Below are 14,951 nucleotides of genomic sequence, written 5' to 3'. Positions count from 1 at the left end.
AGGCCCTTGCTGAGAATTTCAGAAGAGGCAGGAAATACTTCTGCATTCCAAAAACAGAAGGAGACGAAAACTTAAAGGACCAAAGAGGAGATGGACCTTGGGCCCCCCCCAAGTGCTCCGCCACAAAGTCTGTTTTTGATGTCCAAGAGCTGCTCTCCTCATAAGAACCATCTGCTCAGATCTGTTGGAAGAGGAGGATTACGCAGGGTCCCTTTCCTCAAGTTTCAGAGGGGGACAAACCAAAGAGTTAGAAAGATAGAGCGGTTGGGGCACTCTGGTTACTGTTTACTACTGCTCTGACTGTCCTTTGATATGTAGATTGCTATTCTCGGGAATGCCTCCTCCTGACTTCCTCCCTCTTTCCTCTTCTCTTCCTGGCATTGTTCCAGGCAACACCTCTCTCCGTTCTCCTCCCTCCATCTTGGAACCACGGATGCAGGACTTGTCCTGGAATCCATGTCCATCCTTAGACTAGATAAGTAGTTAGGATCTATCTCTCCTCCTCTCCTATCAAAGTATGGAGTTCCTACGTTAAACAACTCTCATTTCTTTCCTAAATATAAAGCAAGTGTATGCTTTATTATTTTCATTCCTGCACACACACCAGCCAGCAGAACCAGCTTACAACCACCTATAATCATGCTTCCTATGCCAAATGATAGACTCTGCTAACAGCCCAAACATCGAATCCTTTAATTAGGTCTTTGGGGCCTACATAACAATTTATTTATCAAGATTAGGGTCAGTGCAAAGCAGCTCCTTGGAGAGCCAACCCAAATGCTTAACCACGAGGCAATCCTAGGGCACGTTCACATAGGAATGGCATGTGCTGGATCATACCTAGACTATCCAGTTCAGTATACTGTTTACAGCCAGATGCTTTTGGGCACTCATAAGCAGAGCAAGAAAGGAACGTTTTGTCCCCTGGAGTTTGTCCCAACACACAGGATGCATAGCATCAGGTATATAGCATCAGAGCTTGTAGGTTCCACTTCAGTACCAAAGCTAATAGCTAGTGACACCTTATTCACATCCACCAAGCCCTTTTCTAAAACCAGTGTCACACTGAGAGTCTCTGTACACGAGACATCTTACACAAAGATGCTCAAATGTAGGGAGACTCAATGTTAGCCAGGAAGCATAGTTCAATTTCACCTCTCTACACAGAGCTGGCAGAGATTGCTCCTTGGAGGGTTTGTTAATTTCGTCTTCGTCTCCTAGAAGGCTCTGTCAGTTTCACCTCCCCTTCCCTAAGGAGAAGATGAAATTAACAAACCCTCTCAGGACCGATCTCTGCCGGCTCTGTAAAGAGGTGAAATTGAGCCTTTGGCTCTTTTTAAACTAGGCTTCCCAGCTCACATTGAATCTCCCTACATTTGAGTGCTCCTATATAAGATGTCTTGTGTAAGGAGATTCTGGCAGTGAAAGTTAATGATGAATTAAAACATTTGGTCTACAGCTGAGATCCAGAAAGCAGAGGCAGAGATTGTGGGGGGAAAACTGCTGACAGGACTCAGCTGAACTGAGGGCTAGCAAGAGATTGTGGGAAAGAAGGGCAAAGGCACACCCAAGGTCCATATGCTTCCTGTTCGCAGGGGTCATTTTGTAGAAAAAGAACTGCAGGAACTCATTACCAAAACCCATTAGCATATGCCACGCCCCTTGCCAGCACCAGAAGTGTTCTATTAGCATAATTGATTTGCATATGCCACACCCCCTGACATCACCTGTCCTGGCAGTTTTGGACCCAATCCTGGCCATTCAGGGCCGAAATTGGGCCCCAAATGGCAAAAAGGGGCTGAAAATGGACAAAAAGGGCCCCAAATGGTCAGGATCAGGCCGCTGCTGAGCAGGAGAGTGATCCACCACCCGTCAGAGGCCCGATCCAGGCCGTTTTGGCCCCAATGCAGGCCAAAACGGACCCCAAATGGCCAAAAATCAGGTGGGCAGGGCCGCCTGACATGTGACCTCCAGCACGTTCCCCCTCAAAATGAGCCCTGCCTGGTTGTATTTTTACCAGACCCATTTATAGGCTTCAGTTATAAGACAAGCCAAAGAAGGTGGTTTGAGTTGTTACACTAGCCGTTTGAATATCTTGTATCTGATGAAGAGAACTTGACTCTCAAGATCTCGTTGGTCTTTAAGCTGCTCCTGGACCTGAACCCAGTTCTTCTATTGCAGACCAAAACAGCTACCCACCTGAAACTACCCTAATGGTCTGAGTGTTAGACTAGGGTCCGGGAGACCCCAGTTCAAATCCCCACTCTGCCATGGAAGCTCACTGGGTGTCCCTGGGCTGCAGCCACACACCCTCAGCCTAACCTACCTCACAGGGTTGTTGTAAGGATAAAATGGAACTGAAGAGAACGATGAAAGCTGCTCTGGGAGAGAAGAGGAAGGAAGGTTGATCGGAGACCAGCTCACCTACAGAACTGAGCAAGGTGAGATGCTCCCATTAAAAACACAATCGCCACTTTGGAAGGTGGCAACTGGCCGCAGAGGAGCCGGGTGTGTGTGTTTCATCTTTTCTCCCCCCGCCCCCTACATCCTCCCTCCTTTCGAGGGAAATATATGTCTGGAGGCCTATGGGTGGAAAACAGCTGGTAGGAGGAGCTGCAGGAGGAACGTGGCTGGTAGGGGAAGTAGTCCACACGCTCATGAACACATCTCTGATGCAAAGTGCCTCCTCTTGAACAGGGCCGGATCTACGGTTGCCAGCGCCCAGGGCAACCATAGTTAGGCTCTACACGCGCGCGCATAGCGCACGTGCATGCTCCTGGCGCTGCGTGATGACGGCACTCCTGTGACGTCATCATGCTGGGGCGCCCCCCCGCCCCTGCAGCAAGCCGGCTGTCCCGGCATGCCACGGAGCTCGCGGCAGCACAAGTGGCTCGGAGGCTGCCCGCGCCGTTCACCTGCCCCGCAGGACAAGAGGCGGCCGGCTTGCCATGTGCCCCTTGTCCTGCGGGAAAGGCAAAAGGCAGCGCGGGTGGCTGGGAGGCCGCCCGCGCCGTTTGCCTTTCCCCAGGCGCGCTCCTGGGGCTGGCAACTGTGCCCGGCGCCCCCTCTTTGGCGACGCCAGGGGCAGACTACCCCCTCTGCCCCCCCGTCGATCTGGCCCTGCTCTTGAAATGCTGTTTGGGGGAAGAGCTTGTAGGCTTTTCATTACACACGTTGCGGCATAACATGCAGTTCTGCCCAAGGCCCAGCGCTCGATCTAACGGGCTTGTTTTCCCATGCAATGATTCATTCCCTGTGACAGAGAAATTCCATACCTTCTGGATTAAGCTTGCAAACTGCAGGTTTCGTGAGAAGGAAATGTTTAGAACGGTGTTATACGCGTTTTCCCCACGGTTCTCCAGCGTCGCTTCTACCGCCACCCGCCTCCTGGAACTCTCTATGACAAAAATGGAGGTATCAAAGGACAGCGTGTAGGCCGAGCAATCCGAATGGGACTTTCGCAGGAGGCGTCTGCAATACTCCCTATGGAAAGAGCAAATGTCAAAGCTGAGTGCAAAGGAATTTCCCACAATCCTCCAGGAATGTCTTGATTGTGCAAGGCAGGACCAAGCAATGGCCTGAGCTGGGGCAGGATAATTGTGCCAGATGGGCTCGTATGAGGGGCTATAAAGTGGAGAAAGGACATTCAAATCTGGCATGACCTTCTTCTGATAAAACTCGGGGGGGGTCATTTGAGAGGCCATTCGTCAGTTTACCCCCCCTCCTCGTCCCCAAGTTTTTCATTGAGTCTCTTTACACGAGACATCTGACAGTTGAAGAACATGTTGGGAGATGCAATGTTAGCCAGGAAGGGTAGTTTAAAAAGATAGAGCCGGTGGCAGGGCAAAGGCTTTGCTATACACCGGAGCTGTGTGAAGGGACTGTGAAATGCCAGATGAGGAACTTCAGCCCATTGTATCCTCTCCAGGTCCAAGGCTGGCTCTGAAAGGCAGCTCCAGCCCATTTCCATTCCTCGCTGCCCTCTGGTTGAGATCCCACACAGTTTTAGACTGGAGAGATGAAACTGACAGAGGAGGCGAAGATGAAATTAACAAACCTTCTGAGGAGCGATCTCTGCCTGCTCTGTCTTTTAAAACTATGCTTCCCAGCTAACATTGCTTCTCCCTACACTTGACGAACACAGTCTCGTGTAGAAAGACTCATAGAGAACAGGCTTCTGATGCCAATTCTGAAGCAAAGAGAAAGATTGCAGTCCTGAAATTCAAGAGAACTGCTCCTCACATTCTCTGCAAGTTGATTTCCCAGAGCCCTCTCTTTCAACATCATCATGCCCTGCTGAACTGGGTACCTTCTCCTGGACTATCTACTCACATGGCACTTGGAAGGTCGGTTTTAGCATCAAGGACCAGATTTGGGATACAGTGTTCATCCTCGTTACACCCGTTCCAGAAAGGCACCTGTAGGAAAGAGAGAGAAAGAACTGGAGTCTTCAGTTTTGACAAAGAAGAAGACACGATGGGTCGCTACCAAGTGGGCACCTGGGGCATTTATGGGCAACCCCAATTGCAATTCAACATTCTTTTAAGAAATATATTGTTACTAACATATTTAATAACATAACATTAAATACATTATTATATATTTTACCGAGTAATATCACAAAAGCACATCTGATTGTGTGATTTTCAAAAAGGAAATTTAGCAGCAGCTGCCACCACGGCACAAAGATCTTCACTGCAGGACTGCAGGAAAGTTGAGTGTATGCAAGAAAATGTTTTTAAACAGTATGTTCAATATAAAAAAGTATCCTTTTAAACAGAGCTTTTGCCTAAAATGCTGAAGAGTAACTGCTAGAGTTAATAGTAATAACATTTAATAATAATAATAATAACATTCGATTTATATACTGGCGTTCAGGACAACTTAATGCCCACTCAGAGTGGTTTCCAAAGTATGTTGTTATTATCCCCACAACAAACACCTTGTGAGGCAGGTGGGGCTGAGAGAGAGCTCTGAAAGAGCTGTGACTGACCCAAGGTCACCCAGCTGGTTTCAAGTGGAGGAGTGGAGATTTATATACTACTCTTCAGGATAACTTAGGGCCAAGCTACAAGTGACAAATGACACTTAAACGGCAAGTGAACAGACTCACTTGTATTCCTCCCTGTTCACTTGCCCTCCCACTACATGACTGAGTGGAGGGCAAGTGAACAGGGAGGAATACATGTAAGTCTGTTCACTTGCCATTCAAGTGTCATTCATCACTTGTAGCTTGGCCCTCAATGTCCACTCAGAGCGGTTTGCAAAGTGTGTTATTATTATCCTCACAACAATCACCCTGTGAGATGGGTGGGGCTGAGAGAGCTCTGAGAGAGCTGTGAGTAACCCAAGGTCACCCAGCTGGCTTCAAGCGGAGGAGTGGGGAATCAAACCCGGTTCTCCAGATTAGAGCCCTGTCACTCTTAACCACGACACTAAACTGGTGTATGCATGACCTTTCTCTCTGACATTTTGTGGCTGACTCTGCCTCCGGAGGCAGCCATTTTGTCGTTGCAATTACCACTGTCAGAATTCCAAAGGCTCAAAAAGGTTGGAGACCTGTGGGCTTCTCCATGAGGTCATGGAATATGAATCACTTTCAAGGCTGAAGCTGCCTTTACTCAAGTCTAATAACTGTTACTCACAGCAACTTTCAGTGAGGTCGGCCACCCATCATCCATCACTGGGCCGCTGTCTGGATCATTGAGGCCATAGTCAACAGAGAAAGTCACGGGCTTCACGTAATCTGCTGTATCCTAGAAAAGGAGCCGGTAATCTGATTCAATCTGGCTCAGTTTTGAGCCGGGTCTATGAACACAGGAAGTAAAGCCTGAACAGAAAAGTCTATACAAAGCACATTTGATTTGACTTGTCAGCAGGGCTTTTTTTCAGCTGGAATGCAGTGGAATGGAGTTCTGGCACCTCTTGAAAATGGTCACATGGCCGGTGGCTCCACCCCCTGATCTCCAGAGAGAAGGGAATTTAGATTGCCCTCTGTGCCGCTCAAGCGGTGAGGAGGGCAATCTAAACTCACCTCTGTGTGGAGATCAGGGGGCAGGGCCGCCGGCCCTGTGACCATTTTTGCCAAGGACGATTTAAACTTTAAAAAACTCCTCCCTTGTTCCAGATGACCCAAAGTGACATCATTGTGCAGTCCTGAGTTCCACCACCTCTTTTCCCAGAAAAAAACCCTGCTTGTCAAGTGATCATTCATGCACCACTATAGTCATGGGGGCTTAAATTTGGAAGGGGTTTGATAGACCAATCGCCTACTCAGTTCATAGATCCAGAACAGTTAGCCTGTAGTTGCAAAATAGTAGAGTCCAGTAGCACCTTTAAGATGCATCTGACGAAGAGAGTTGTGGTTCTCAAAAGCTTATGCTACAATAAAGTTGATTAGTTTTAAAGGTGCTGCTGAACTCTTTACTACTCAGTTCAGAAAGCCAAAGCTAGAGCACAACCAACTAGAGGCTGTACCTTAAAGCGTTTTCCTCCTAGGTTCTGCTTCCCAGCCCTTTCCCACCTGAATCCATTCCAGGTTGCCCACATCTTTCTTAAAGTGCAGCAGAACTGGCCACAGCACTCAAGATGAGATCCGATGGACACGGATTATCGGGGAAATATTCTCATGACCCGGAGGCCTGTCTTGCAATACTACAACCTCAAGTCACATTAACCATTCCTGCAGCATAATCACGGGTCAATGCCTGATCAGTCAAGCTGGTTCTTTTAACCTTCTCCCGGCCACCAATGATTAAATGTAGACATGTTGGGGCACATTAGATTGCAAACATTTCTGTGGACTTGTCGCTTTAGTGGCTTTACTAGCCAGACAGACAGTAATAAATAATACCACATTTAACACCTCAAGCTGCTTTCTACTGAATCAGCCCTTTGGTCTAGCAAGCTAAATATTGTCTTCTCGGACAGGCAGGAGCTCTCCAGGGTCTTGGGTCTTTCACATCACCTAGAACGTGGCCGTTTCAGCTGGAGATGCCAGAGACTGAACTTGGAACGTTGTGCAGCTCAAGCAGATGCTCTGCCCCTGAGTCGAGGCCCTTTCTATGGCTCCGTGGTGGGCTATAAATATTAGGTTGGATCCAGACTAAATGTTTACACTAATGGAAGGTAAAATGCAATTTCTGCTCATTCCCTCTTCCTGTTGCAGACCCCTGAGTGGCCCCCTGTCCTCCGCCGGAAGCAGCATTTCAGAGAGAGAGTGAGATGCTGGTGGGAAGGGCAGGCACTGACAAAAAAGTGTCTCCCGGTAGCAAAAATCTAAGTTTGGATCCGACCGAGTAACTTGCCACAAAGACTTTTTTTTTGTTCATTTAGATAGATACATATCCAGAGGAGTTCGCTGCGTTAGACTGTAGAAGCATAATAGTAGAGAGCCCAGTAGCACCTTTAAGACTAACCAACTTTATTGTAGCATGAGCTTTCGAGAGCCACAGCTCTCTTCGTCAGATGCATGCTCTCTTCGTCAGGGGCACCTGACGAAGAGACCTGTGGCTCTCGAAAGCTTATGCTGCAATAAAGTTGGTTAGTCTTAAAGGTGCTATGGGACTCTTTACTAGATAGATACAGAAGTCATTGTTTTGTAACTGCAGGATTAAAAAATAAAGTTGTCTACAAGGAAACCACTGAAGCTCTTACCATCACGTGGAAATCCAGCCGGTCACACTGTTCGTGTCCTGCAAACAATGTGGTCACCTTGTGAGCATGCCGGTCTCCATTTTCATCCAGATAGGCGCGTGGGACGTATCGGCGTTCATCAATGGTGACGTTGTAATTCAGTACTGAAACAATTTGACAATTGGTTCAAGTTCTTTCCACGTGCAACAATTAAGACTAGAAATGAAAACCATCGCAAGATCCAAACACATATTTTAGAAACAACCCTCTCTTTCTCACCCGGTGTGTTCCCACAGGGTTGCCTAAAGTGTAAAGATGGGGGAGATTAAGATAGAATTAATCCCGTCTTTCTTTGCCCATCCGGAATTCTGTCTCTTCCAACACCCATCTGGTAGGCAGACAGGACTTCTGCTGTTGCCACTCTGAAAAGCGTTTAAGTTCTTAAGTAATCAAAACACCGAGGGAGGACTCACAACTTTCCCCTGGTTGTGGGGTGGGGAGGACTGTGGAAGAAAGGACCAGGGCCTATTCATAGTGTATCTGTGGAGTCCAGACTTCAAACCAAGGCAGGCCAGTATTACAACCCTCAGACGGCAGAGATGAGAGTGGGTGGGCGGTGATTCCTGAAGGCCAATTAATGGCTGAGGCAAGACTTGAATCCAGGACCTCACAGAGCACACATTTAGCTACCCCAGCTGTTATGACCTGTGAAGCCAAAGCTTAAAACAATGTCACGTGTTTTGCCTCAGCGAGAGATAAGACCTTTCTTAACGTCTGGGCATCCAGGGAAAGGCTGTCTTAGAAATTCACACCTTTTTCCTGGGGCACAGGCCACCTTGCGGGAAGCGCACACCCTGACAGAAGGCCAGGCAATGGTCACTCACCAACACTTGCTGTCTGGAAGTGTGCCGACAGGAAAATGGCAGTGAAGCAAACCAGCGCAGACAGACAAGTGGCGTCCTTTCCGTTTCGGGTGCAGTCCTTGTTGAAGATGTTGATCTTGAGCGGCTCAAACCGGATGCTGGCTTTGATGTGGACCACACTGCGGGACCTTACAGAGAAAAGGCAAAGTCTGCTGAAACTGGGCAGGGAACGAGGTTCTCTATAGACGTTGCCATGTCTTGCTTTCTTTGAGCACAGTTATTTGTACATCTGAAGACCTAAAGCTGGGGCTGAGGATTTGCTAAATGCTGTAAGGGCCAGATCCCATCAGCTGCTCTGCTCAATCTTTTCTGCCTCTCCTCTTCAGTGTAGCCGCCATCTTATGTGGCTTTTGTCCACATGGGTCTCATGATCCCTGGCACAGCCTTCTCAATGATCAAGTCATGAGGCACTGCAATACCACTTTCGATTTCAGACTTGGAAGTGACATCATGAAGTTATGCAACACTCTAGGAATTTTCCAAAACTCTATGGTACCCCCTAATAATTCTACATTAGCCACGCTAATCAGCACAGAACAAATCATGGTTAAGGCAGTTTCCCTGAAGCTCCGGGCTGCCTGAACGTGAGGGAATGCAAGTAGCATCAGTGCTGCCTTGATATTTATATGACAGAACGGCAGAATATATCTTTCTTAAATCAATGAAGGGTTTCACTTGGCACGCACAACCATGGTTTCACTGTGTGCTTGGGATCTTGAACAGGGTTCAAGAAACAAACCATGGTTAGTGCTAACAAGGGCTAAGTGCTGGTAACAGTAACACCAGGGAGGGATTCGTTTCGGCAAAACAGGGCAGGAGCATTCAACTACCTTAAAGACTATGGCAGAGATCCCCAACGTGGCACCCATGGGCACCGCAGCACCCACCAACACCTTTCCTGGTGCTTCAAATATTTATAGAAAGTAGGCAGGGCCGGGTCGGGGCTTCTGATTGGCCAGTGGAGATCTGATTGGCTGTGCAGATTAAAAAGCATCTTGTTAAATAGGGCTTCTGCCTGAAATGCCAAAGAATTACCGTGAGAGTTATGCATAACCCCACTCCCTGTTATTTTGTTGCTGGCACCACCTCCTGCAGCAGCCATTTACTTATTGCACCTACCACCCTGTGTCAGAATCCCAAAGGTTCCCCAAAGCAGAGTCCAAAAGGTTGGCAACCCTGAGACGATGGTCTCAGTCCATAGCAGGGCTCTGCATGATTGATATTTGCCTTTTTAAAAAGTGAGACCCTGTCCTTACTCTCTCAGGCTCTCTTCTAGTTAAGTCCTCATACTTGAGTAAGTCCCATTGAACGAAAAAGCTTTTATACAGCGCTTACACTGTAAGTCCCATTGAACGAAAAAGCTTTTATACAGCGCTTACACTGTAAGTCCCATTGAACGAAAAAGCTTTTATACAGCGCTTACACTGTAAGTCCCATTGAACGAAAAAGCTTTTATACAGCGCTTACACTGTAAGTCCCATTGAACGAAAAAGCTTTTATACAGCGCTTACACTGTAAGTCCCATTGAACGAAAAAGCTTTTACACAGCGCTTACACTGTAAGTCCCATTGAATGAAAAAGCTTTTATACAGCTCTTACACTGTTCAAAGCCCTTCACAGCCCTTATCTTGTTGCAATCAAGCTACCTACAGGGTGTTGTAGGTGCAGGGTTGAAACTCCGGGCCTCAGAGATCCCAGCTGATTCACTGTACCAGCTGAGCTCCCAGTGGGACTCTCTTCTGTGCAAATACTCCCAGGCTTGCTCTGCCTTTCAGTTTGAGCCTCTTTTACAACAGCACGCCTTGATATGATTGGAGAATCAACTCGTTTCTGCAATCACATGCTACTCTAGCCACCCTGAAATTCACTATAACCAACCATAACAGCACGGCATTTCCAAGGGAGCCAACGGCCAGGTCTATGAGCCCATCTTCGTTCAGATCCAGTTGCCCGTGGATGCTGCACCCAAAATACATCAGTCCTGGAGAGAGATCTGCTGCTGCAATTCTCTGAAAAATGGCAGAAGGGGCGCCCATCAACATTCTTCCAGGAGCATATCCCACCACAAAGAATATGCGGCTAAAATACATTTGCATATGTGCACAGAGCATGTGTAAAAGAGAATGGCTATGGGCAGCTGAACAAGGGATACATTTGCACTCCCTGTTTGAGTGTTGTAAAAGTATTTTTTTTTCCTGGTGCAAAGTGCTATATACCTGAGGAGGAGGAAGAGGAGGAGGAGAGTGCCCTCAAGTCATAGCTGACTTATAGCGACTCCTGGTGGAGTTTACATGGCAAAAGACTAACAGAGGTGGGTTGCCATTGCCTGCCTCTGCAACCCTGGTCTTCACTGGAGGTCTCCCATTCAATTACTAACCAAGGCTGACCCTGCTTGGGCTATCCAGGTCAGGGCAGCTTATACCTAAACTGTGACTTAATTTGTTGAAAATGTAGATGTATGAGATTGCGTCTTATGGCGTCAGAGCACTGGACCATCTGGTGCAGTTCGGTTGGTTAACTAGACCATTTCTGTGAAAGCCAGCACTGGAATCTGGGTCCTTATGCATGAAAAGCAGGGCTTTTTTCTGGGAAAAGAGATGGTGGAACTCAGTGGTGGAACTCAGAGCCACGCAATGACATCACTTTGGGTTAGCTGCAACAAGGGAGGGGTTTAAAGTTTAAATCGCCCTTGGTGAAAATGGTCACATGGCTGGTGGCCCCGCCCCCTGATCTCCAGACAGAGGGGAGTTTAGATTGCCCTCCGCGCACTGGCGCAGAGGACAACCTAAACTCCCCTCTGTCTGGAGATCAGGGGGCGGGGCCGCCGGTCATGTGACCATTTTCAAGAGGTGCCGGAACTACGTTCCACCGTGTCCCAGCTGAAAAAAAGCCCTGATGTAAAGCATCTTCCCTACCGCTAGGCTACAACCCCTTCCTCTGCTTCTGAGATCATCTCTACCTGCTTATATTTCCGTAGAAGGTTTTCCTTGTAGCCGTGGAATATGTAGATCGCTCCCTGGTGCTCATCTTCCAGAGGGGCGCCCACAACAACATCACTGTAAGAATCCTGATCCAAGTCTGGGACAGATGCTATGCAGGAGCCAAAGCGGGAGTTCTGATAGCTTGGCAAGTCTTCCAGAGTCCCATTGGCAATAAATTGGTCCTTGGGAGAAAGCACAAAAAGGAAGAAGGAAAATAGATTGGAAAGAAAAACATGCACACGCAGCACAGCTCTTTGACAACATGCTCTCCTCCCAAGCAAAAACTGGCTGTAGCGCCATTCTGATTTATTTACTGCATTTATGGCCCACCTTTCTCCCCAAAGAGGTCCCAAAGTGGATTACATCCTTCTCCCCACCTCCATTTTATCCTCACAACAACCCTGTGAGGTAGGCTAGATTAGGCGAGAGTGGCTGGCCCAAGGACAACCAGGAAGCTTCTACAGCAGAGTGGAGATTTGAACCTGGGTCTCTCAGATGCTCTAACCACTACACCACACCTAAGCACCAGATACTGGCATGCCACTGGTGCCAGTACATCACCAACATAGCCAGGCCAGAACATTTTCAAAGGAGAAAGGTTACTTTAACAAATCAAGAGGAGTTAACCACATAGTAGCAAAATAGTAAAGAGTCCAGTAACACCTTTAAGACTAACCAACTTTACTAACCAACATGATTGTCAGCCTCCGCCATGAGCGCCACTATGCTGGGCGCCGGCACGCCTGACCTTGATTCTGGGAAGCCGTCAGGGACAGTGCAGGCTTTTGCTCTAGTGGAAGGAGGGGGGTATACATCACCCTCGCTCCCTCTCAGTTCACTTGCAGGCCTGCTCAACCTGACAGAGTCCTGGCTGCCTCCCCTTTCTCCTCCCCTTTCAAAGCCCCTGCCCTCCTCGCCTCCTTTGGGCTTCCTCCTATTCTTCATCTCTCTCACTCCTACTTCTTCCAGCTTCTCACTCTCTACAAACTCCACCATGCCCCTACACAACCCACCACTCCCTGTGGGTGGGCTTCCCTTTTATCCCTTCATCTCTTCCCTGCTCCACCTGTCAGCCATGCCCCCTCCTGCACTCTATCCATGGCCCTGGCCGACTCAGGCAGTTGCACCTGGGCTTGCTCTGCTGGCTGATTGGGGCAGGTACACCTGTGCATCCTTGGCTGGCTGCCAAGCTTTTCTTGCAGATTGCCTCAGGCAGTTTCACCTGAGATTGTTTTGCTCCTAGCTTCTGCTGGGCCAGGCTACTGCCTTCTAGCTGGCCTGCAGGCTGGGGCATGGCACTGTGCTGCCTTGGCTGCCTCTTCTCCCTGTCTGATAAGGCTGCTGGCTGACTGCCTTTGCTTCCTGCGTCTCTTCCCTCAGGTCTACTTCCCTCCTGGGGGTCCTCACTCTCCCTGCTCGGCCCCCTACCTTCCCACCAGAGGGTGAGGCTAGCTGGCTTCTACCTGCCTTGCCTGACTCTCTGAGGCTTGGGCACTTCTTTGCCCTCCTGTGGCGGGGATGCCTCCTTCCCCCTTCTGTTGTTGGTCTGCTCTGATCCTGGGTGCCAGTTGGGGTGGCTGGGTGGCTGTCCCACAACTGCCTCCCATCCTCTTCTCCTGGTAAGTCCGGGAGCTGAGCCTCAGACCCCGGACAATGATGCATCTGACAAAGAGAGCTGTGGTGCTCAAAAGCTTATGCTACAGTAAAGTTGGTTAGTCTTAAAGGTGCTACTGGACTCTTTACTATTTAACAAATCTAATATTTTAACCAAGACCCAGCTTGAAGGAACTGGGAACCTAGCACAGGAGTCTGCAACCTATGGCTCTAGAGGCAAATATAGCTCTTAAAAATCCTTAAGTTGAGATATATTGAAGAGTTAGATGGGATAACCAGTATGTGAAGGTAAGGAAAAACAAAGATGTTTATTATGGGACTTGTGGGCTTCATAAGAGATGCTTTGCAAAGAGAAGTGAACAGCTGCCAGAAATTCAAGTGCCAATCATGAGCAGATTTCTGCCAGCGCACCAAACTAACTGTGCCAGGTGCTTTTGTGTATCTATGATTTATTATGAGAGTTTGTGTGCACCATTTTCTAATGAAGGACTTGTAACAGCCAGTATTTGACTGCAGGAAATGATTATTAATCAACATGTAATATTAAATTACATGGTTTCAGTAGGGTAGGGTATGAGCTTTTGTGAGCCACAGCTCACTTCTTCAGCTACATGGTTTCAGTTTTGCAGATGGGTTTTCTTATACTGACCTCTTGCTCTGAATTGTTAAAGGTTGCAGGCCCTGGAATAGCAACTGTGGTGAAGTCCACGCCCAGCAATCACCAAGTGGTGTGTCTAGGAAGATGCTGTGTCAGCCATAAATGGAAGGAGCCGACCAACAGTGACATCACTTTGCCCTCTCCAGAGAAAACAACAAAGGATGCTCCCAAGGAAACAGAGCTCTCTCTGCTGCAAAGGGTGCGGGTGTGTCCACTAAGAGCTCTGTAGCTTCTAACCTCTGGGGAGCTCTGCAGATGTGAGTTCAAATCCCCGCTTGCAAATGCATTTCGTTTTTCAAAGGAAGATGCTTAGGGAAAGGTGCGCGGGCACTCCAAAGATATCCCCTAGACAGCTCCACAGCCCACTCGGCAAGGAAAACCCTAAGTGGGAATGCCACTGCCTCTCTCTCACAAGGGATCAGGTTGGGAGGGAGGAATGCCATGAAGGCCAGCCTCTTCCAAAGCATGGGACACACTAGGGTAGCATAAGAGAGCAGGGTACCTCCACGGACTCTGCAATAACTCACTGAAGAAAAATACTCATGTATGAAATCAGAGGGAAGTTCACGTCTCGTGGCATCTTTTCAGCCAACAATCTGAAAATACTTCTTGACTCTACGAGTAATTAAGCGGTGGAATTCACTGCCAATTGATGTAGCGATGGCTATAAGCGTAGATGACTTCATAAGGGGATTGCACAGATTCAGGGGCTGCTAGCCACGGGGACTAAAAGGAGCCTCCATTCTCAGAGGCAGCAAATCTTTGAATCCCAGTGCAGGGAGGCAACTCTAGGCTCATCTTGGCTTATCTACAACTGGTTTATTGGCCCTCCATAGCGATAACTGGCTACAGTGTGAAAGCCCACTCATTTGGGCTTGTTGATGCAAACTCACGTACTCCAATGGAGCTTCTGTTGCAGCCAACATCTGAAGGCCTGAAAAGTCTGTGCAATCTAAAGTAACAAGACACGTGGAGGAAACAGAAACCGGCGGGGACGGAGGCCCTGGAAAGATCTGCCAGGCTAGACCTGCAGATCTACCTGCAAGAAGGTCTCAGTTGCTGTGAGATGATAGGGGAGCAAGACAAATGTCATGTGGGAAGGAGTGCCATGAGGAGGAGGAGGAGGAGGAGGATATAACA

The 14,951-nt window shown here is 48.3% G+C and overlaps 1 protein-coding gene across 1 annotated transcript in view; it reads right to left on the bottom strand.

Annotated features, from left to right (window-relative positions):
* The window catches only part of ITGA11 (integrin subunit alpha 11), a 133,022-nt gene that overhangs the window by 36,372 nt on the left and 81,699 nt on the right, over nt 1-14,951 (bottom strand). The window contains exons 14-20 of the mRNA XM_055002535.1: nt 11,518-11,721; nt 10,437-10,567; nt 8,520-8,686; nt 7,657-7,799; nt 5,646-5,756; nt 4,333-4,418; nt 3,276-3,483 (exon numbers count right to left, since the gene is read on the bottom strand). Coding sequence (XP_054858510.1) covers nt 3,276-3,483; nt 4,333-4,418; nt 5,646-5,756; nt 7,657-7,799; nt 8,520-8,686; nt 10,437-10,567; nt 11,518-11,721 — 1,050 coding nt within the window. The remainder of the gene's footprint in view (nt 1-3,275; nt 3,484-4,332; nt 4,419-5,645; nt 5,757-7,656; nt 7,800-8,519; nt 8,687-10,436; nt 10,568-11,517; nt 11,722-14,951) is intronic.

This window comes from Eublepharis macularius, chromosome 18, assembly GCF_028583425.1.
Source record: "Eublepharis macularius isolate TG4126 chromosome 18, MPM_Emac_v1.0, whole genome shotgun sequence".
NCBI classification, from domain to species: Eukaryota; Metazoa; Chordata; class Lepidosauria; order Squamata; family Eublepharidae; genus Eublepharis; species Eublepharis macularius.
Note: the sequence above shows the minus strand (reverse complement) of the source record. Positions and strands in the feature narration are given on the sequence as shown.